The sequence below is a fragment of the Pleurodeles waltl genome, chromosome 4_1 (assembly GCF_031143425.1).
Source record: "Pleurodeles waltl isolate 20211129_DDA chromosome 4_1, aPleWal1.hap1.20221129, whole genome shotgun sequence".
In the NCBI taxonomy this organism is placed as follows: Eukaryota; Metazoa; Chordata; class Amphibia; order Caudata; family Salamandridae; genus Pleurodeles; species Pleurodeles waltl.
In genome coordinates, this window is record NC_090442.1 from 105,827,503 (window position 1) to 105,850,930 (window position 23,428).

At 45.6% G+C, this 23,428-nt stretch overlaps 1 protein-coding gene across 1 annotated transcript; it reads left to right on the top strand.

Moving 5' to 3' along the window:
- The first annotated feature begins 20,959 nt into the window (after positions 1–20,959).
- LOC138288457 (olfactory receptor 5AR1-like) lies at positions 20,960–21,895 on the top strand. The gene has a single exon (XM_069230012.1). The coding sequence runs from the start codon at positions 20,960–20,962 to the stop codon at positions 21,893–21,895; it is 936 nt and encodes a 311-aa protein (XP_069086113.1).
- Positions 21,896–23,428: the final 1,533 nt, after the last annotated feature.

Below are 23,428 nucleotides of genomic sequence, written 5' to 3' on the forward strand. Positions count from 1 at the left end.
CTGACTGCCAACCAAAAACCCCATTTCTAACAGTTAACATGAGACAGGAATCTATATATATATATTTATGGCAAAAAGTGGCAAGAAAAAGAAAATTGCTAATCAGTAGTCTGTTCGTGGATGACCGGCACCTAGACGTAACTTAAGGCCTACCGCCTTTGAGCACAAGTTAGATATACATAGCAAGTCAAGTCAGTCAAGGATTTTACCTTCTGACTTACTCTTGAAATGGAGATTGAAACAGAAATCTTCCAGTGGGGCAAGATTGCAGGCTCAATTCACTAAAGTCCTTTCAAAGCCCAATAGCTGTTGGATAAGGTTCAACTGTAGCCACTGGTTTTAGTGGGTAAAGCTCAGAGCCAGGAAAATTCCTATTCAACATTTCTACCTTCAGAACATGGGCAAGATTTATAATTCTTTCATGCAGTGCAACATGGTAAGTCACCCTGGTGCGCTGTGCTGAGGCAAAGGGTAAGAGCAGGAATGCATCACACTTATCATTATACTACACATTCCTCCACAAAACAATCTTAAGAGACATTTTCCTCTTTCTGTCTGTGCTACAGAATGTAGCACACTTAGAAAGAAGAAATAATGAGGGGAAATAAATAAATTTCTCCTTGTCCCACCTCATCTGGGGAGGCATAGCATTTTGATACTGTTGGAAATGGCCTTTCTGCAGGGTCACCCCCAAACATTTTGCCTTCCTCCTTCTATTTTTCTGACCTAATTTTTGCAAGCTTTACAACTCTGCGCACTTTACCACTGCTAATCAGTGCTAAAGTGCATATGCTCTCTCCTTAAAACATGGTGACATTGGTTCATACCCAATTGGCTTATTACTTGTAAGTCTCTAGTCAAGTGCACTACATGTGCCCAGGGCCTGTAAATTAAATGCTACTAGTGGGCCTGCAGCACTGATTGTGCACCCACACCTGTCTCAGGCCTGCCATTGCAAGGCCTGTGTGCACAGTTTCACTGCCACTTCGACTTGGCATTTAAAAGTACTTGCCAACCATAAAAATCCCCTTTTTCTACTTATAAGTCACCCCTAAAGTAGGCCCTAGGTAACCCATAGGGCAGGGTGCTATGTAGGTAAAAGGCAGAACATGAATATGCGTGTTCTATTGGTCCTGGTAGTGTAAAATTACTAAATTCGTTTTCTACTGTTGTGAGACCTACTCCTTTCATAGCCTTCCATTAGGGCTACCCTCATATACTGTTTGAGTGGTAGATTCCGATCTGAAAGGGGTAACAAGGCCATATTTAGTATGGCGAGAAGGGTTCACAAACTCCTGCTGACTGGTGAAGTTGGATTTAATATTACTATTTTAGAAATGCCATTTTTAGAAAGTGAGCATTTTTCTGCACTTAAAATCCTTCTGTGCCTTGCAGTCTGGGCTGGGCTGGTTGACAGCTCCCTTTTGCATTTCACCCAGACAACCACAAACACAGGATGCTCAGTCACACCTGCACACATCTGCATACTGAATTGGTCTTCCTGGGCTGGAAGGCTGGAGGGCCTGAGACTTACATTTCAAAGGCCAGTGGCCTGCCCTCACACAATGAACTGCCAAAACCCCTATTGGGACCTTGGCAGACAGGGTTGTACTAAAAGGGGACCCTATGCACTTCAAAATCACTCTTTGAAGTCTCCCCCACTTCAAAGGAACTTTTGGGTATAAAAACTGGGTCCCTGACCCTACCAACGCAGACACTTCTTGGGAAAGACACTCTGCACCAGAACCTGCAACCTGCCAAGAGAAGCTGCCTTGCTACTCAAATGACTCACCTGGACTGCTTTGCTGTGAAGGATTGCTGCCCTGTTGTTGCCTTTCTGCCTTGCTGGCCTCTGGCTCTGCTGAGAAGTGTCTCCAAGGGCTTGGATTGAGCTTGCCTCCTGTTCCTGAAGTATCAGGGCCAAAAAGACTTCATCTCTGCAAAGAAACTCCTTGTGTGGTGAAAATCGACGCACAGCCTGCTGGAATTGACACACAGCCTGCACCGCCTAACCGGAACAAAGCAGCCCCGCTCCCTAGGTGGAGATCGACGCTGCGCCAGCCATGTGACCGGAACTTCGACACACAGCCCACCAGATCGTCGCATCGCCGAGCCAGAACGACGCAGCCCAACTTTATGTGAGAGGAATCAACACAGCGTCAACTGTGCAACAGAAACTCCACTGCATTGCCCACAGGATTGACACAGCAACTGTGACTTCATCCTGCACACCCAGGATTTCCACGCATCGTCCCTGGGCATCAAAATACCCCACATCGCTAAGAGGATTCAAGATTTCGCACCAGAATTCAATGCAAAGCTCTTGCCGCATGGAAAAGAATCGACGCATCATCTGTGTGCGCCAGGAGAACCGACTCACACCTACCTTTTTCCACCCATCCCCTCCTGTGCAGTCTTCGTGTGTGTAAATTTGAAGCAAACCAGGTACTTTGTGCTTGCAAGAGACAATTGTTGCTGTTCAGAACTAAAAACTGTTCTTATCATTACAAAAGTGATATTTCAATTTGTGATTATCAAATCTTGATCGTTTCTGACCTTAATTTACTCAGATAAATATCTTATATTTTTCTATTTTCTAAACCTGTGTGGTGTCTTTTTGTTATTGCATGATTTATTGCACAAGTACTTTACACATTGCCTTCTAAGTTAAGTCTGACTGCTCAGTGCCAAGCTACCAGAGGGTGGGCACAGGATAATTTGGATTGTGTGAGACTTACCCTGACTAGGATTGTGATCCCTATTTGGACAAGGGTGTATACCTCTGCCAACTAGAGACCCACTGGGGCTTCTGCTATTAAGTCAGGCGAGTTGGAAAAAATGGGATCTAGTAGGTGCCCTTGATTGTGGGTGGGGTTAATAAGCCACAGCAGAAGCTGAATGGCTTCCAAGTCCACGATAATGGTACTTTGGAATTTCATCCAAAAGAGATTTGTTAAATAAGAAAATAAAAATAAATTGTTCGTTTAGGGTAGGTACATTTGTGGGTCTCAGACGAACCTAGAGCTGATGGACTTGTATGAATGAAAGGACAATAAAGTAAGGAAGCTATTGCTGTGACAGGTGGAAGACAAGCACTGATCCAGGATGATCACCCAAACATTACATATGAGATTTCGTTTACCTGTAAGACAAATACAACCATCACGAGTCATCATTATTTGGTGTTCTTTGGTGCAAATTATCTGTCCCAAGGGTGGTGCCATTGACCTATGTGCCTTTATTTCACATTGAAGCAATACATAATACAGTGCAGTCTTCAAAATCGTCACTGACAGCACATCATGTGAGTGAAACAAAAGACAGGGATGAATGGGATCTTGTTTTTATGAGATTTAGACTTCCATTGTAAGCTGATGCCATTGTTCATTTCAAAGTCTACAGTGAACTAAGTGTTGGATTAGCCTTTCTCACCTTTCAACACTCACTGAACCACAGCAAAGAAGCTGCTGTGTCCTCCTTGATTGACTATCTTTGGTATGCACACAGGTGTATGCATAATAACTGGCATAAGCCATACTACAGCACACAGTATCCATACATTTTTTATATTTTAAAGCAATCATATCTGTTGGAAAGTAGAGTTTGTCCACAAATTCATGGGGGATGTCTGGAGGATGATTACTCACCACACTTGTGATGTCAGATCAACTTCCCTCATTCACGGTTGTGTCTTCAGAAGCATTTTAATTGTTTGGTATAAACATTTTATTTTAATCATTGTCAGTCTCTCCATGTTTGAAGGAAAGAGTCTGGTCCTTTTGACTGCTACGAATGCCCCTGCTGTATTGAATATACATTCCCACAATCCAACATCACACTGTTTATTGGACATGCTGCATACTTTGGGCCAGATTTAAGAAAAGTGGAGCTGCACCAGCTCCACTTTCCTTATGCCACTTGGATCCCCCTCTACCACCACCATGTGTGTGCCGTATCTAAGATACTGTGCTCTATGGTGCAGGGTAGGGGGCAATAGCGTACTTATTTTTTATGCTATTGATGTACTCTGCAGGAGTAGCTCCAAAATATTGGTGCTATTCCTGCAGAGTACATAGGGGCCCATTATAAATCATGGAAGCCCCCTTTTAACGCCTGCTCTGAACAGGCATATTGTAGCCCAAAGGGTTACAAAGTGGCTGTATTGTGAGGATTTTGGCCTCGTTGGGCCACATTAGCGTAAACAAAATGACGCTAATGTGGCGCAAGGTGGTGCTAGGGGCTTATTAATATGCCCCTTCATTGCCAGACACTGCTGTGTTGTAGCCATTGTTCCTTCTTCCCATGCCAAGAAATCAATGGGTCTTGATCCAGGTACATCTATGTAGGGTCAGACAGATAGTCTTGGACCATCTCCTCACTTGTCATTGATGCTGCCACTTGCTGTACCTTTGCTGTCTGCACCTGTGCACTGGATTTAGATCCTGCATATTAAACCAACTCAAAATGGATTGAATTAACAATTTCCATACTGAGATCTCCAACACAATCAAGCAATCAATCAATCATAGCATTCGTAAAGCTCAGTTCTATCACCCATAAGGGTATCTGGTCACTGAGGGTGCTGTGTCTTTGTCGAAAAGTCACATCTTAAGTCTGCTTCTGAAGTTCATCAGGGAGGGAGCTGTTCAGAGGTGGAGGGGCAGGCTGTTCCCAGACTTGGCTGCTGTGTAGGAGAAGGAGCAGCCTCCACAGTGGCTGTGATGGATGCGGGGTGTGTGTGCGAGGTTTTGTGAGGCAAAGCATAGTTCTCTTGCTGGGACATTGAAGCTCAGTCGATGGTTGATGTGGGACAGCCCTAGGTTGTGGAGAGCCTTGTATGTGAATCTGGGGATTTTGAATTGGTATCTCCTCCGGACAGGGAGCTAGTGGAGATTCCTGAGTTGTGGGATAATGCTTGAGTACTAGGGGAGGTTGAGGATGAGTCTGGCTGTGGTGTTCTGGAGTCTGTAGCCTTTTAAGTGGCTCGGAGGATACTCTGGCATAGAGAGCATTGCCATAGTGGAGGCAGCTGGTGACCAGGGCATGTGTGACTGGCTTTCTTGTGTTGGTAGGGATCCATTTGAAGATTTGTGGAGCATACAGGATGTAGAAGCAGGAGGAGGACACTGAGCTTACTTGCTGATTCATGGATAGTGGGCTGTGGAGGATAATGCTGAGGTTTCGTGCATGGTCTGATGGAGAGGGACGAGTTCTGCTGGCCCCAAGCTGTGATCCATTACGGAGTTGTTCTTCACAATGATCAGGACTTCTGTTTTGTCGGTGTTTCGTTTGATGCAGCTGTTTTTCATCCATGATGCTATGTTGGTCATGGCATTTCAGAAGTTCTATTTGGCAGTGTTGGGGTCTTCGGTGAGTAAGAGGATTAGTTGAATGTCATCTGCGTAGGAGACTAAATTGAGTACATAGGATCTGAAGATGTCTGCTAGGGGGGTCATGTAGATGTTGAACAAGGTTGTTCTGAGGGAGGTTCATTGGGGTATGTGGCAGGAGATGTTCTTAGGTGTAGAGGTGAAGGGAGGAAGGCGGATGTTCTGCGTGTGTCCTGAGAGGAAAGAGGCAACCCACTTACGGGAGTTTTGTTGAAGGCCTATGTTGTGGAGTCTGTTAAGGAGAGTAGGGAGAGTGTGGTGGGAGGCTGTATTGAATGCTGCAGAGTGGTCCATAATGATCAGAGCTGCAGACTCTCCTTAGTCGAGGAGGGTCCTGATGTTTTCTGTGGCAGAGATCAGTGCAGTCTCCATGCTGTAGTTGGTGGGGAATCCTGATTGTGAGGTGTTGAGAAGGTGGTTTCGTTCAAGGTAGTTGGTGAGCTGTTGGTTGATGTCTTTCTCAAGCACTTTGGCCAGGAAGAGGATCAGCAAGATCGGTCTGTAGTTTATGAGGTTGCTGGGGTTGGTGGATGGTTTGTTTGGTAGGGCTCTGACCTCTGTGTGCTTCCAGTCATCCTGGGAAGGTTGCCATGGAGATGGAGGTGTTGAGGATGCAGGTTAGTTCCATGCTAAAAGTGTTGGCTCCGAGGTTGAAAAGCCTCTGGGAGAAGGGATTGGTGGGTACCCGAGGTAGATGGATGACATGATGACTGTAGTGTTCTGTGTGGTAATCAGAAACCAGGAGGGTATTGTGTGAGTGGTGTTTGCTGCTTGAAAGATGTTGTCCAGGCTGGAGGTGGAGAGTTAGGGGTCTACATTGTTGTATATGGTGGTGATCTTGCTGTGGCAGTAGTCTGAGAGGGTGTTGCAGAGTTCCTGGGATGGGTGGATGGTGGTCTCTGTGGCTATTGGGTTAGAGAATTCCTTGATGATTCTGAAGAGTTCTTTTGTGTGGTTGGCTGTGGTGTTGATGTGGGCAGAGATTGCTGTTCTTTTTGCTGCTTTGATTTGGTGGTGGTAGTTGTTGAGGGCTGTCTTGTAGGTGGCTCTGTCGGAGGGGTCCTTGATCATGTGCCATTGTTTCTCGAGTCGGTGGCATTTGCGTTTAGAGTTTCTGAGCTCAGGAGTGCATCATCTCGCTGGCTTGGAGAAGTTGCTGGTTTTAGCTGGTTTTAACGGGGCGACTGTGTTGGTGGATTTGGTGATCCAGGTAGGGAAGTTTTGGATGGCCTGGTTGAGCTAGAGATCTGCTATGGGCTCGTTCTGTGTGGTGCCTAAGGTTTGTGCCCATAGGGTCTCAACTACCTTGCCCCAGCTTCGGTGAGGGGTGCTGAGGTACTTGGAGGTGGTGTGCTGGGAATTGGAGAAGGTAAAGTGGATAACAACGCGGCCCATCAAGGTGAGTTCAATCATGTGTTGTTTTTGCTTTTAGCCTTGTGTACTTGCCTACAAGCTGGGTGAATACCTCTGTTAGCCTTACCTCTTTCTTTCCTCTCCGCCCACGGTCTGTGTTCAGTGGCCTTGAGGGCAGGGGATTATCGATTTTGGTCCTCTGCCTCCATTTTTCCTCCCGCGTATGGCATGCGTCAGCCACCATCTTTTAGGGAGTTAGAGGTCTAGTTGCTGCTCTCCCGGCTGCGCCCATCAGCGCCAGGACGGGCCTGGGGTCTGGCCCATATATTTCACTAAAGAAGTAAGGAATCACGTATTCATCCAAATTCCTTCATGCTATGAGGCCAGTCTCTCTGAGCGCCTATGCCCAAAGTTTTGAGCCCGTGACTTTTATGGACCACTGCACCGTGTGCTGTTGGTCTCCTCAGCCAACCTTGGATAATAAGGATTCCTTGTTCCAAGAGGGAAACAAATGCACTTTCCTCCTAGCAAACTGTTGCTCCCTTGTAGCGCATAAACATCTTCTTTTGGATCAGCTTTCACCTATGGCCTTCTTTCTTACAGAAACCTGGCTCCGTGACGGGTGTCGGCCCCTGACATTGCTTTGGCCCTACCTAATGGCTAGCTGATAAATAGGCTTGATAGAGCGTCTTCCAGAGGTGGGGGCATTGAAATTATTTACAGGGACAATCTAACGGGTAATTCACATCCCATGCAGCTAGTAGGCTGTGAAAATATGTACTATTACCTTGAACCCTCAATACACTTTTTCGGGTGCCCTGGTTTATCGTCCTTAGGGTCCCCCTGAACATTTTCTACACTCCCTCTCAGACCACATTGCTGAGCTTGTCTGTTCCAAACCCAACTTTACTTTGTTGGGGGATTTTAACATTCATGCGGAGGATGTAGATAACTCCTCCACCAAATCCTTACTCCTGGATATGGATGCCCTAAACCTTGTACAATTGATCAAGGGTTTGACGCATGTGAAGGGTCACACCATTGACCTAGTTTTCTCGAACATCACAGCATTGATCCCCAGTCCCCCCGTCCTTTGGTCTGGTCTGACCACTTCCTGATAACCCTAGAATTAGCCATTCCCATATCCAGTAGACTCGTATATAACTCAGCTCTACCTTTCTGACGCTGGTGTAATCTTAAAGCCAGTTCATGGACTAATACCTTGGAGAGGCTGAAACCCCCCACCAAGGACAATATGAGGGACAGGTTAGAGTCTTTCAATAGCTGGCTCACCAGTAGCTTGGATGTGCTACTGCCTTGTTCACCAAAGTGAGAGGATGCTGTAGGCAGGGTGCACCCTGGTTTTCCCAGCATCTTCTGCATCTCCAAAGAGAATGTAGGAAACTTGAAAGAAGATGGCGAAAATCATATGATGACTCTCTAAAACAACGGTACAGGAAAGTAATTAGGTCCTACCACGCTAAAATTAAAATTGGTCAATCTACGTATTATTCAGCCAAAATTGAGCTGGCGGCAAATTCTCCGAAGGAGATTTTTAGGATATTTAATTAAATTACCCAGCCACAGCAGAACTCTGCGCTCCTGGATGCCTCTCAAGAACATAGTAATAACCTGGCAATGTTCTTCCAACAAAAAGTTTTAGACATCTATTCGACTCTTCCCATAGCTACTGCCCAGGCCCGGGAAAGGATGGAACAGAAGTATCTTGGTCCTGCCACCCTTTCGGAATTTTTTCCTATATAAGAAGATTCAGTGTTAAATCACCTCACCTCTCTTAAATCAGGGTCTCCCTTTGATCCAGCCCCTCCTCATGTGCTAGCATTAGATGCCCTAGTTATGGTACCTGCAATCACTCATCTTTTGAACTCCTCTTTGTGTTGGAGTACAGTACCTGATCAATGGAAACATGCCATTGTTAAACCTCTCCTGAAAAAACCCAACTTAGATGCTGCACTGCTCAGCAACTATAGACCTATATCACTGCTGCCTGCTCTTTCTAAAATAATTGAAAAGCATGTCAACACTCAACTCTCCCGCTTCTTAGAGGATAATAATATCCTTCACTCCACTCAGATGGTCTTTAGACCCTTCCACAGTACGGAGTCAGCTTTAATTGCAGTCACAGAAAAGGCTAGAAAGCGTTTGGATCAGGGTCTTGTGGCAGCTATTATTCTCCTGGACTTGAGTGTGGGATTTGACACGGTGGACCCCGACATATTACTTGGCAGGATAAGATAAAGATAAGTTGTATCAGGTCCTAGACAGATCCTATTTTTCCTATCCTGTCAAGAATAGTTGCAGAGTGCCTCAGGGCTCCTCCTTAAGCCCCACATTATTTAACTTATATATGTTACCTCTAGCAGAAGTCGTTAAGCCATTTGGGCTGTCACAGCTGGTAGTTTCACTAGCCACTAATTTTGGTGCTAACGGTTCATTACTCGCCCCATGCCTTCAAGTTGTGGCGGCATGGATGTCTCTAAGTAGGCTGAACCTTAACGACAATACGACGGAGGTGATAATACTTGCCCATCATTCACAGCTCATTTCTAATCCCTCCATTATGTAAGGTCTGGGAAATCTTCCATCCCCAAAAGCTTTCATCAAGAGCCTTGGCCTCTAGCTAGACCCTCAACTCACCATGGCCCATAAGGCCAATAAAGTCTCCTAAACCTCTTTCGGCTTGTTGAGGCTTTTGAAGAAGGTTTTTAGAATCCTTCCTTTTGTTGCCAAGAGACTTATTAAACATGCCTTGATCAGTTTGTGTCTGGACTATGGCAAGGCCCTGTATATAGGAGCCCCCATATTTGTGATTAAAAAGTTTTAGGTGGTTCAGAATGCCTCGGCCCATCTGCTTCTAAATATACCTAGGCATAAATCAGTACCACCCAGTCTTCGCCTGGTCAGCCAGGGACAATCCTTCCGGAAGGCCGTTAAAACCTGGCTGTTTAGATCTTAATTTCCATGTCTGTACTAAGTGTCTCCGCTTTCAGCGCTGGGAGGCCTTCGGGTAGCCATGCGCTATTCAAATCCGCATAATATAACATAACATAACATGTGGGTGTAATTGATTCTCTAGCTAGAAGTGAAGATAGCATCCAGTTGTGTCCGGCTTTGTGCGTAGGTTTTGTGACCAGTTAGGTTAGCTCAATGTTGCTGAGGTTCTCTATGAGGAAAGTGGAGATGGTGTCGTTAAAGTGGAAATTGAGATTGCCAAGTAGGACATAGTGGAGGGAGTTGATGGCAAGGGGGCGATGATGTTGGCGATGGCATCGCAGAAGGCTGGGCATGGTCCCGGGGGTCTGTATGCGAGGGTACCTCGCATCATGGTGTTGGCATCGGTCTGGAGTCTGAAATTGAGGTGCTCTATGAGGGGTTTTGGGTCGGTGATGGTGCGTTGGATGGGTTCCTTGAAGCTGATGGTGATGCCCCCGACATGTTTGTTTGTGCGGTCTCAGTGTATCACCTTGCAGCTGTTAGGGGTGGTTGTGAGGATGTTGGTGTTTGAGGAGACTGTTAGTCCTAAATATAGACTTATAAATCACCACACCCACACATGAATTGATTGTTTGTAACTTGCCCCACTGTGGTGGAGGTCTTGCCAGTGACACAGAGATATCCCCACAAATACTGATGTTATGAATGATGTCCTTGAACAGGTCAAGAGTGATGTAATAGGGAAGATAAACAGCAGTGCATGGCACAATTTATAATTATTTGTAAGGCATGAACTATAGTTACTTGCAATAACTGTAACTGGTGATTTTCAGATGTTTTGTTAATCTAAAATGGTATGTGTATTCTGACATTTTCACTTAACTATAACATCCCTGGTTTATTCAATGAATTCCAAAGGTTGTTTTGTTAATGTAAGGTAAGATATTATTACAACTATAACATCAATTTAGCCTTTAGTTTTCAGTGAATGTCCATGTTTCGTGATGTAAAGCAAGATGTTCATTGCTGTGTCTGGCTTGGAGTTGGGCACAGTGCCTGGCATGTAGCCAGACCATGCACCCAACCCCCAGGGGCAACCGCACACTGCTATGCCATTTAAAAATTTATAATTGCTGCCATTTTAGGTAAGACAGACCAACTGGCTTTGTGGAAGCGGCAAAATGGCAAAATATAAAAAGAGGTGGAATATTGGTTTTATCAAGGGGCCAAGCTCCTGCACTACAGAGATAGAGATGTACTGCTGCTGCGAGCTAGAAAGGCAGGCCCCTTCAAAGTAGGTAATGGGCAAGTAACCCTATTCCCAGATTTCACAGCTGAAGTCCAAACCAGACGTGATGAAGCGAGTACTCCGGGAAGAAAGTTTCCATTACTTGCTCCTTTTTCCGGCCAGGCTAAAAGTGATCTTAGATGGTCGCACCCACTTCTTCCAAACACCAGAAGATGTCTGGCCTGGCTAGAGATGTATAAATCAGGCATGGATGGCCCTACATGCATGGAGCAGTGGTTTTGCGGAGCCGCAAGAAGCACCACAGATCGCGCAGTCGACCCTACCCCCACCAGGTGTCCACGCCAAACCCAGCGTAAAATGACACAGACAGGAGAGCTGCATTGAGGGCATTGGCGATGCTGCAGGACACTAAACTACCATACAAGGTTGGTGAGAATAAGTCTGATCAATGGAAACTCTGCACTGATTCAGACTCTCACCAAACAGATGAGGCTCCAGTAGTGACACCTCAAACAGCTGCTGATATTGTGTAACTTCTGACTCCACCGCTCCTGAACCCGTAACTGGGCCAGAGGGAGGAGTCATTTCACACCCATCAGGCCATGGTGGCCACTGCTTCCCCCGTCTCTTGCACCACTTTTCAGTTGATGGCAAGATCGCTGTATGACATGATTCAATTGTTATGTTTGACTTCTAAGGTTTGGGCAACTGGCAGTTGCAGATCTTCCCTGGGGTGGGGGTGTTGGACTTTTTGTTTGTTTGTAAGTTTGCACCTGTGTTTCTTTCTACTGCCAACCTGGTAGGGACACAGGAGGGGAATGGAAGACAGGAGATTGAGGGCGGGGCCCCCTGTGCCGCTATTTTATATCACACATTGTGCAATGACCACCGCACAGGCTGAATATAAACTGAAGACATGGCATATCCGAGGGCTGGGGTCTGCTACTCAGTGCCATAAGATTCTGGCATACCTTAAAAGGCGAGGGGTCCACATAGCCCTACTCCAGGAAACACACATTACCACACGAGAAGCAGAGCACCTGCAGTGCCAGTAAAGGGGCCAAATATACCCCACTACGAATTCTGCATTTAAGGGTCCATTTCGAGGCCATCACTTCAGACATTAATAAAGAAGACCCCTACGTCCTGGTGGAGGGCAGGCTCCATGGTAAACATGTGACCATTGGTTGTAAATATACAACAAACGAGGACCAAATCCCATTCCTACACATCCTCTCAGGTCGGCTGGCTCTACTGTTGGGAGGCCACTATTGGTAGGCAGAGATTATAACTGTACACTAGACACAGATCTGGACCGCTCCATGTCTGACTGAATGGGTTGACCATTGATACATGGAGGACCTGTGACACATTCAGCACCCCCTAGATAGGGACTATTCTTACTGCTCAGGACTTCACCACCTCCACACCAGAATAGATCGATTTGTGTGCACTTAATCCCTCAGCTTTAATATTGTACATACTGAATACTTATGGTGCACTCTGTCAGACCACAGCCTATTGCTTTTGACCTGGTGCTGCGTGGATGATAGACCCCCAATACCCACATGGCAGCTTCAGCTGCTGGCCCTGGAGGAAGTGGCCTTCAGAGACATTCATAAAGCCCACTTACAGAAATACATCATTACCAACTCCGAGACCACTGCGACTCATTGTACAGAGTGGGAGGCCCTTAAGGTAATGGTGCGGGGACACTGTAGGGGCCAGACTGTAGGTATTAGACAGACCCTCGAGCAAGATCTTACACAGCCAGAGGCTGAAATCCATGATAGAGACAACAAACAGGGAACCAGCCAGGAGGCTGCTAGATTTGCAAGAGACATATAATGTGGCCTTGTAGAGATTGCAGTACCATGACTATCAAAAATACCTGAACACAATCCATGAAGAAGATGGGAAGTCGGGCAGATTACTAGTCTAGCTGGACTGTTCTGACAATGGGAACAACCCTGACACAAGCTTATGTATGGCAGGTGGGACACAGTTACACTCTCCTCAAAGCATTAACACTGCATTTAAGACTTACCATGTGTCCCTTTACCAACAGCCAGTGGGCACCCTGCTGATGGCATTAGATTGCCACCAGGAGATGCTACCGTTGCGATCTCTTGGGCCAGAGGCCCATTGGGTGAACTGATTACCATAGAGGTCAGGACAGCCATTAAACAGTTGGCAACTGGTGAAACACCAGGCTCCGATGGGCTCCCCATGGAGTTCTGTAAGACCTTTGCTGACATACTGGCGCCCAAGGTAGTACCCTTGTACGAGGAGGCATACGAGAGAGGAATACTCCTGGGGACAATGAGAGAGGCAAAAAACCCAAACCCAAAAAGCCCAAAACTAAATCTAAGGAGGCCACAGTGACTGATTACTAACCACTATCCATGCTGAATTGCCACTTCAAAATACTGAGTAAGATCATGGCAAACCAACTACTGCCCCACATGCACCAACTCATACATGAAGACAAAAATGGCTTCATTCCTACTTGCAACACCGCCCTTAATCTCCAGCGGCTATACTCACTCATATATGCTACAGGGGACCCACACTATCCCAATGCAATGCTTATGTCAGCCAATTTAGAGAGAGTGTTAGACTCCTTGAGGTGGGATTACCTGAAGGCAGTTATAATCCACATGGGACTGGGTGCTTGACTGGTGCGATGGATTGACCTAGTGTACAGCCACCCCATGGTGAGGGTGAGGATGGGGAAAACGATCTCTGATATTTAAAACATGTTTTGCAGCCCACTCTCGCCCCTCCTTTTTGCCATCACCATTGAGCCTCTAGTGGCACAGTTCCGCAAGAGCGGGTGGGTGGTAGATGCCAATTCCAACCACATCATCTCATTGTTTGCAATCAATCAATCACATGTAAAGCACAACTTATCACCCGTAGAGTCTCAAGGCACTGCTGCAGGTGTGCCTCTCATTTGAAAAGCCAGATCTTGAGATTCTTCCTGAACTGCTTCAGCGAGGCGGCCCGTCTGAGGTGAAATGGGAGCATGTTCCATGTCTGGGGTGCAAAATAAGAGAAGGATCTGCCTCCAGCTGTGCACCTCCTGATTCTGGGGATAGCGGTGAGGGCAAGTTGGGAAGGTCAGAGCTCTCTGGTCGGGGTGAAGAAGGTCAGGTGGTGGTTGAGATAGGCTATGTTGTGCAGTGCCTTGTAGGTGTGTGTCAGAAGCTTGTAGGTGATGCGTTTGTCGACCGGGAGCCAGAGAAGGTCTCTGAGGTGGGCAGAGATGTGGTTGTGGTGGGGGATGTCCAGGATGAGTCTGGCTGCTGTGTTCTGGATTCTCTGTAGTCTTGTTTGGAGCTTCTTTGTGATGTCTGTGTAGAGTGCATTGCCGTAGTCTAGTTTGCTGCTGACAAGCACGTCAGTGACTGTCCTTCTTGTCTCAGTGGGGGTCCACTTGAAAATCTTCCAAAGTAGGTGCAGGGTGTGGAAGCAAGATGATGAGATGGCAATGACTTGGTGGGTCATGGAGAGTGTTAAGTCCAGGATGATGCCCAGGTTGGGTGCGTGGTCTGTGGGGTTGGGGGCATTTCCTAGGGTGGCTGGCCACCAGGAGTCGTCCCAGGTAGAGGGGGTCAAACAGATTACGAGGATCTCTGTCTTGTCTGAATTGAGTTTGAGGCAGCTGGTTTCCATCCAGGCGGCGACTCCTCTCATTCTGTCGTGGAAATTTCTCTTGGCTGTTTATGGGTCTTCGGTCAAGGATAGGAACAGTTGGGTGTCATTGGCGTAGGATACAGTGTTTACGTTGTGCTGCCTGGTGATTTTTGCAGGCAGGGCCATGTAGATGTTAAAAAGGGTTGGGCTTAGTGAGGATCCCTGGGTTACTCTGTATCATGTTTCTTTGAGTTCTGCTGGTGAGGAAGGATTGAACCCATTCTAGAGTTTTACTGTGGATGCCGGCGTCATGGAGTCTGGTGCAGAGGATAGAGAGGAAGACTGTATGGAATGCGGCAGAGAAGTCGTGGAGGATGAGGGTGACCATGCCTCCATGGGGTAGTATGGTCCAAATGTCATAAGTGGCGGTGAGGAGGGCTGTTTCAGTGCTGTGTTTGCTCCTGAAACCAGACTGGGAGGGATCTAGGACCTGGTTTGATTGAAGGAACTCCATGAGTTGCACATTCATGGCCTTTTCAGTTACCTTGGCTGGAAAGGGGAGCATAGAGATGGGTCTGTAATTCTTCGGATCCCTTAGGACGGCGGAGGGTTTCTTGTTCCAGTTGGATGGGAAGGTGGCTGTTTCAATGGAACTGTTGATAATCCAGCAGGGCTCTGGTGCGATGGTGGCACTGGCCAGGTTGAAAATGTGATGTTGGCACAGGTCTGAGGGGGCCCCTGATTGTATGGACTTCATGTTTTTCCAGATGTCTTCTGTGGAGATAGGGGCCCAATGGCTCTGGATTTGGTGCGGTGTGGGGTCTGTAGTGGTGCTTGTGGGCAGAGGAGGTGAGTTTTGGTTCTTGACTCTTTCTTATATGTCCTGGATTTTCTGGTGAAAAAAGATGGCAAGGACGACCTGTTGGTTTATTTACAAGATGGGGAGATGGGGACTCCCCGGGCTCTACAAATACTTGAAGAATTTGGCTTCTCCTCAGGCTTGAGGGTAAACAGAAATAAAACATGACTGTTTCCACTGACTGCAGGAGCTGCCTGCCCCCGACATACTCTGGTCCCACCACATATTTAAATACTTGGGGATGCAAATATTCCATGAACTGGCGGACCTCTGGGAAGGAAACCTAGGTAAGGCTCTCAGATCTGAAACCCAGTGTAGCTTTCTGGTGCTCCCCCAAGCTCCAAACAATGGTGCAGATAGCGCTTTCCAAAATGATTATGTTGCCCCGTCCACTATGTTTCTTGTTAATCTCCCAGTGAACGTCCCAGTGCGCCGGTTTAAAGAGCTTGATGCACTCCTTAGAGAACTGGTTTCGGACTGAGGTCACCAAAGGACGTCCCTGTCCACTCTCCGTTGCTCACTGAGGAAGAGGGCTAGGGGTGCCAGACTTTGAAATATACTACTTGGTGGCCCAGTTTCAGTGGATTGAGAAGTGGTTAGTGGGTAGAAACCTTCCCGAATTAGGCCCAGCGGATGAAGAGACTGGCAGAGACTTATTACTGGCATCCCTGCCCCATTCATCCTCCTGACTATGGCGCTGACCTGCTGGAGGTGGGGACTGAGGCGCACTGGGGTCAGGGTCCCGCACGCACCCAAGCTGTCATTGGTGGGCGTACCTCACAGTACACCAAAGGGTTTTTTCTCCACAAGACAGATGGAACCCTAGACAGCTGTGGGGTTGGAAGCGTTGGGGTATTGCTTTCAGTCTGGTGTCCTTGTCCCATTTGGGGACCTGACAGAGCAGACTGGTGTACCAGCAGGGCAGTTCCTCACCTATCTAGCACTGACCCGTGCCATGCGGGACCTGTGGGACACAGTGAATGCAGAACCCGCTATGCACAAAGTCCTTCAACTTCTGATCATGGTCGCTTGGTTCTATACAACTCTAAATGAACTGACCATGAAGTCATTAGTCACTCTCGGAGATAACAGTGGAGAGAGAGACCATGAGCCTTGAGTCGAAGAAAGCCCTTGTCTACCCCCACAGGGTCTCCTGCAACTCTCAGTTTAAATACCTACAATACAACCACACCCAGAGGACATACTTAACACTGCATAAGCTCAGAACCATTTACCGAGGTGAACCCAAAGGATGCCCCTGATGCGAAGCTTTGGACCCATATTTTTATCACATGACTTGGGATTGCCCCACCTTGCAATACATATGGGACGGGGTCTTGGGGAGACTTGGAGACACATAGGGCCGACCACTTATGATTAACCCCTCCCACTATCTACTGGGCCTGTTCCCAAGGCCAGCCCCCAAGAAAGTTGAGAATGAATTCCTAGACCTGGCCTTGGTGCTGGCTAAATGCCAGGTGGCCATAGCCTGGCAGTCCCTCACAAGCCCGACACTGGAGACATTTGGAAGAGATGTGACGAAATGGGCACAGGCTGAGGAGCGGGCATTACAGAGAGAAGAAGCATGTGGGGTGTGAGCCCTCCCTGTTGACCTCCGAATGGACTGAGGTGGTTGATGCCTGGGAGCTGGGTGAAAAGGTCACAGACCGAGCGGAAGAGGAAGCAGGACATTCACTCCAGAAAGGGCCCGATCGAAACCCTGGGCCAGGGGGAACCCAGATGGAGGGACCACCACATTGATTCGCTGGCAGCACACATCTCTATGAAAGGCAATTGCAGGTGATGAACAGTAATTCACCGAACCAGGCTGCTTCCCATAGTGAAGGTAGCCCCTGGAGGGGCTGGATGCTCCCCTTGCTGGAGCGAAGTAGTGGCTTTTCAACTTGAGAAGACAACCTGGAATGACATGATACCTCTCCCACATCAACTAACCCCCCCCCTCGTTATAACATATCATACACACCCCTGAAATTATGCGATACACAGGTGCTTTGCTCAGAATATATTTAGTTTATAATGACCTGTATGGTACTTAAGACGTTTGACAAGCTATTCTCCAATGAAAGACATGTATGTGCATGTACACTATGTAAATAGTTCTGAACCACTCTGACTATGACATTCTTAAGATGCGGGCATATCCCCACTACCGAGAACACCATGGGTAGTAATCCTTATTAGAATGCAGAACTAATATAATACTACAGGAAAATAAGTTGTAAGATGGACTACTTTTGAAAAGGCCAATGAACAGAGTTTTAAAAAAAGAATCAAGTGGCCAGAACATCAACATATATAAGGCACTCTTATTGGTTTTATAATAAAAACTTACTAATAACTATATTCAATTGTATATTTTACAAGTTCACACCTTGCAATACATAATAATAGTAACCATGATAAAATATTTCCAATAAAGCATAAAAAAGATTAAACATATTTCTGAGACTTTTAAAAAAAATTCAGGGCACAAAGTGCAGCCATAGAACTAAAACCAAGAGAACCCTGAACTCCAGCTAAAGTGCATACAGCTCCAGTTTGAAGTGCTTTAAGAAAATATGTTAAGGTCTGCTGGGGTCAAGGATTCAGTGACCCGGGAGGCAGAGATTTTGCTAAATAATGCTCCAGGGGCTGCTGCGCTCCTTGCAAACATCCACAACATTAAATAATGTGTTATGGTGCCCCTGCCCTTCTACAGCCACCACTATCATCTGAAAATATTACTGAAAGGTCTTCAGGGCATTATGTTGTGCTCCTTGCTAGGAGCACTGCATAATAAACAAGCAGCTCACTTTAGCAACTTTCAATGGTTTTTGCTTATTTCCTATAGTCTAAAAATGCCCAATCCTGGATTATGACTACCAGTCAATTACTTGAACACTCCATAAGAAACAACGCCTTAGTCATGTTCTACAATGTGCGGGATGGGGCAGCCACAAGAAGAAGGATAAGAGGTGAGAGGAATAAATGGAAGATAGTGGGAGATAGGCGAGGTGGGGATGAGTTTATGATGATGAACTGAAATGAATGTAAAGCCAGGGAGATGGTAATGTGGAATGAAGAGTGGTAGGGGCATGCTGAATTAGGATGATGTGGGGATGCAAGGAAATGAGCAATGATAGACATAGCAGTGACATGGTGAGGGGAGTTGGTGTGATGATAGGTAGTGAGGGTGGGGAAAGGGAAAGGTCATGGAAGAAATCAAGTGACAGAGGAGATACCGGGAAAGAGGCCAAGGGCTAGTAGGACAACATATGCAGCCCATGACATTGTTTGAAAAGTACATTAGATCCAATGGCTGAAGGATGCTGATCCAAGGTCCACCCTCTCTATAGCCATTTTTTCATCTACATATTGTTTAAAGCATTGTTAACATAAGGGCTCACATATAAATATAACTGTCTCTATGGGTCCCGCTTAGAAAGAAAAAGAAAATGAGCAGGAGATTTCTAATGTTGGGCCTCACTCTGGTTAAACGCAGGTTGGTGATATGGTGGCTATCCCCTAGGGCTCTGACATTGACAGTGGAAAAGGTGCATGGTTGAATAGATGAATGCTGAATGCACCAGACCCGCCGGGATACTAAGCTTGCGGATGATTTTCAGGCCTGGATGGCCATGCTAAGTGATCTGCTAGACCCACTGCCCACTGACATACCACGGAGGATGTGATTGAAGAGAGTGAAAACGAAAAGACCGGGCACACTGGCACTATGGAAAATGAGGTTGGCCATATGGAAAGGGAAGGACCTGATCGATCTGCGTGCTGTAAAACATGGTGGAAAACGTTGAGCAGGGGGAGGGGTGATGGGGGAGAGGCGAGGGTAGGCCTCACTGTTTTACATTATATATATATTTATATATATATTGCATGTATGCTGATGTTTGCTACACCAAACAGTATCATTATACTGTGTTAATGTTGTAAAAAAGCCAATAAAAACCTATACCTATACCTGTACTTTAAAAAATCACTCTCTGTAGCAAGACCCAACAGTGATATGCAGTGTTACTCTTTATGAATGCAATGGGTAAACATCACTTTCCATGTGCTGGTTGTTGGTTGTGCGGTAAAATCAGTAACAGATTAATCTTGCTGCACATTAGAAAATTCAAGCCAACTGTATTGAACAAGAAAGCATCTGAATCTCTTCATCTGCCGGGCAGCAAAAAGCAACAGTGAAAAGCAACACAAACAAAGACCCTTATTTAGAACAAGGTGGCAATGTAAAGTGCTTCATTTTCTGTAGGAAGTGTGAAATACCGACAAAACTCAAACAGTGGCATTAACTTTGCCTAGCACCTTTAGGTTAGGGGAAATGTAGCTGGTGGTTTCTGCTTAGGAGTAACCATTTGCCAAAATGTCTAATCATTGTCAAATCTAGAAATTGAGACTGAATAGCACTGTACAATCAGCTTGTCCTGATTCATGCACACATTCACAAGGAGAAGGGGGAAGCACTTACACCAGGAAAATGCTAAACTACTGATGGGGCTCTCGTGATTAACTGCTAAGAAAGTGTCCTTTTGTACCACCAGCCGAGTATGAAAGCCTATCACTGTTAACAAACGCTATCTCATAGTTTGCTTAGATACATAGCAAAGTATTTTGTATTAAAGTTCACATGAAATTTGCATGAACCAACATTTAGAGGTTCAAAGTGCATTACACATCTCCACCTATAAAGGAGAAACAAATCAAGTCACTCTCTATTTGATTGGTGCATTAGCCATGTGATAGGGTTACACAGTTAAAAGTTATTTTGTAGTAAAGGTAACTAACAATAGGGATGGGTGTGATTCGTGGAAATCTGTGTAGCGTAATCATGCTGAATTACCTAAGAATTCTGCGAGTATACACTTGAAAATGCAAGGAGTAATTTTGTGCTAAGCGCTAATTCCTAATGCAACAATGACCCCTCAGGCATTTTATGCTAAAAATAGTGCTAAATACAACCAAACATGAATAGTGAGCAGGAGCAGCCACTCACACTCATTAAATGTGTTCTGCGGGTAGGATTTCCCCCCAACTTTCTACCTGCATTGATAGCTATTTTCTTAACGCAAAATGTGTCCTTACATCCAAAATGGATGTTAAGATGTAATTTGAGCTAAGAAACAGTGCTAAATGTAGCAGAACACCAAAAGCAAGAGCAAGCTTTTGCTCATATTCACTAAATGTGTTTGTGTTGTAGGATTTTTTTCTCTCAAATCATGCTTAATTACATGAGCAAGAATAACTGCGTAATGATCAGTAATTCCATGTCAAAGAGTAGCACAGAATTGCTGAAATTATTTCTATTACTCCAGCAAAATTGAAATTCTGCCCAGGCCTAATTAATAAGGAGTGGACAAATCATTTTACCAGGTGAAGGACATCACATCAAATTAATGATGCTAATGATAATCATAATGCAAGCAGCTACAAAACTACTACTCCAAACTCTTCCTCCATTATTCCTTTTCATGCAGGTACCATCTTGGCAAGACCCCAATGGAACAAGCAAACTATACCAGAGTGAAACATTTCATCCTCCTGGGACTCACCGATATGCCAGACCTGAAGATACCACTCTTCTGGTTGTTCCTTCTGGTTTTTATAATCACTCTTTTGGGCAACGTGACCATCATAGTTCTTATAAGGATCTCTCCTCATCTTCACACACCAATGTACTTCCTCCTCAGCAACCTGTCAGTGTTAGATCTATGCTACTCCACAGTTATAACACCTAACCTGCTGGCAAATTTCCTCTCCAATATGCAGATTGTATCTCTGTCTGGATGTGTGGCGCAGATGTTCATATTCCTCATACTTGGCAGTACAGAGGTCATTCTCTTGGCCATGATGGCCTATGACCGCTATGCTGCAATATGTCATCCTTTGCACTATTCATCTATTATCAGTAACAAAGTATGCATCTCTCTTGTGGTTGGCTCATATCTTGGGGGCTTGGTGAATTCTCTGGTACACACCACTTGTACTTTCATGTTGACCTTTTGCGGGCCAAACGAGATCTCCCATTTTTTTTGTGACATTCCTCCAATGCTGAAGCTCTCCTGTTCTGATACCACTCTCAATGAAGTTGCCCTGTTCACTGTGGCTGGCACCATGACCTTTGGATCTTTGACAGTGATCCTTGTGTCTTATGTTAGGATAATTTTAACCATCTTGAAAATACGCTCCTCGGAAGGAAGACGCCGTACTTTTTCCACCTGTTCCTCTCATTTTATCTGTGTAACTTTATTCTTTGGAACAGTTCTCTTCATGTATTTCAGACCAAGCTCAAGTTATGCTCTGAATCAGGACAGAGTAGCTTCATTATTTTACACTGTGATCATTCCCATGCTGAACCCACTGATCTACAGCATGAGGAACCAGCAAGTAAAAAAGGCCTTGATGCAGCGCCTAGGAAAGGTTGACTTAAAATGAAGAATCTGCCATCATATCTTAGGGTCTCGCTATTGAACGGCGTGGCTGTGCCTTCAGTCTGCTGATCTACCTTTAGCTGCCTGCTCATATGTTCCCCCTTTTAAAATAGTCGAATTGACATCGCCCTATTAACATATTTAACTTACCTGGAAATCCTTACTATATGCTACAAAGTGTAACCAGGTCATATAAGTTAAATGTCACTAATGGACTGAATCGCCTATGAAGCCATCCACTACAGCGGCAGTGCAAGCATTGCTTCAGGACTACCATTGTAGCCTGACTGAAGCAGCTTTTAACTGAAATTCAGACTGTCAAAATAGGCTTTTTTGACAGATCTGAAACTTCTATTTAAATATAATATGTGACCCCCTCAGTAGGTCTTATAGCCCATAACCTAGGGTGCATTATATATGAAAGAAGGACATGTAGGAATGTAATGTTAAACGTGTACTTACAGTAACTAGCTACCAAAAGCTATTTTCACTATAGAAAGACTGACTGTTCCATAAATATTGGGATGCACTTTTAAATGAAAAAGGTACATTTAGGAAGTTCCTTTTTTCTATCTGTAGCCCACTTAGTGGTCAAGCAAAGAATGAGGTGTGAAAACCGCTCCCGGGAATGCAGTGATGGCCTGGGAATGAGGAGGCGTTTCTGTTCCTTTGGCAGGATGACCAATATTAATTTCACCAGAAACCAATTCATTTCAATGGGGCCTCTCCTGTCACAGGCAGACATCAGATGGCATAAAGGTAGGCCTTCTTCTTTGTTCTCCCAACCAGTGCTCCAAACACAGGTGGGGAAGTTGCCCTCAAAGCTGGATTGAAATTACCACAGACGAGGGGTTGATCATTTCCCTAGCCACATGTCTGAAGTGGGCACAAAGCTCCGCACAAGGGAAGGAGGGTTTATCATTTTGTACTTAGACAGAGAGAGGCACAGTGGGATTGTTTGCAATAGGGTAAACGGTAAAGTTTGCAAAAGAGGATTAAGAAACCCCAGGCAACTTCTATCCCATATGTTAGGGAGGAGACAGGACTAGTTCCATGAGCTGAAACCACACATAAATGTGGCATCCCCAGAACCATCCTCAGAATTCTACTGGACCTGAGGATGAACCTGCTGCCTGGGATCAGAAATGAGCACTCAAGAGCTAAACCTGCTCTATCTTGTACTCAGGACAAAGAAGTGGACTCCAAGGGGTATATGGCTGATCTCCTTTTCACGCTATAGGAACACAACTTATTTTTGGCTCCAAAGACCTCTAGAGGACAGGTAAAAATCTCATAAGCAAATCTGACAGTGGTGTATTAATCCTGAGCTAGAGATTCAGGATTCTTTTCTTCAGTAGCAAATTCAGTTTTAGTCTGACAAAAAGTCTAACAGAGTATGAAACTGGATTAGCAACTGAAATACTTTTGTACTGCTAAGACTTCATCTGTTTTGTTCATTAGCACATTGTTTTAGAATTTTTTGAGGATAAAAAAAACTGGTTGTATTTGATAATTAAACTACTAGAGCTACGTAACA

Excerpts from the sequence above, each read along its gene's own strand:
- LOC138288457 (XM_069230012.1), top strand. The coding sequence starts at position 20,960 with ATGGAACAAGCAAACTATACCAGAGTGAAACATTTCATCCTCCTGGGA.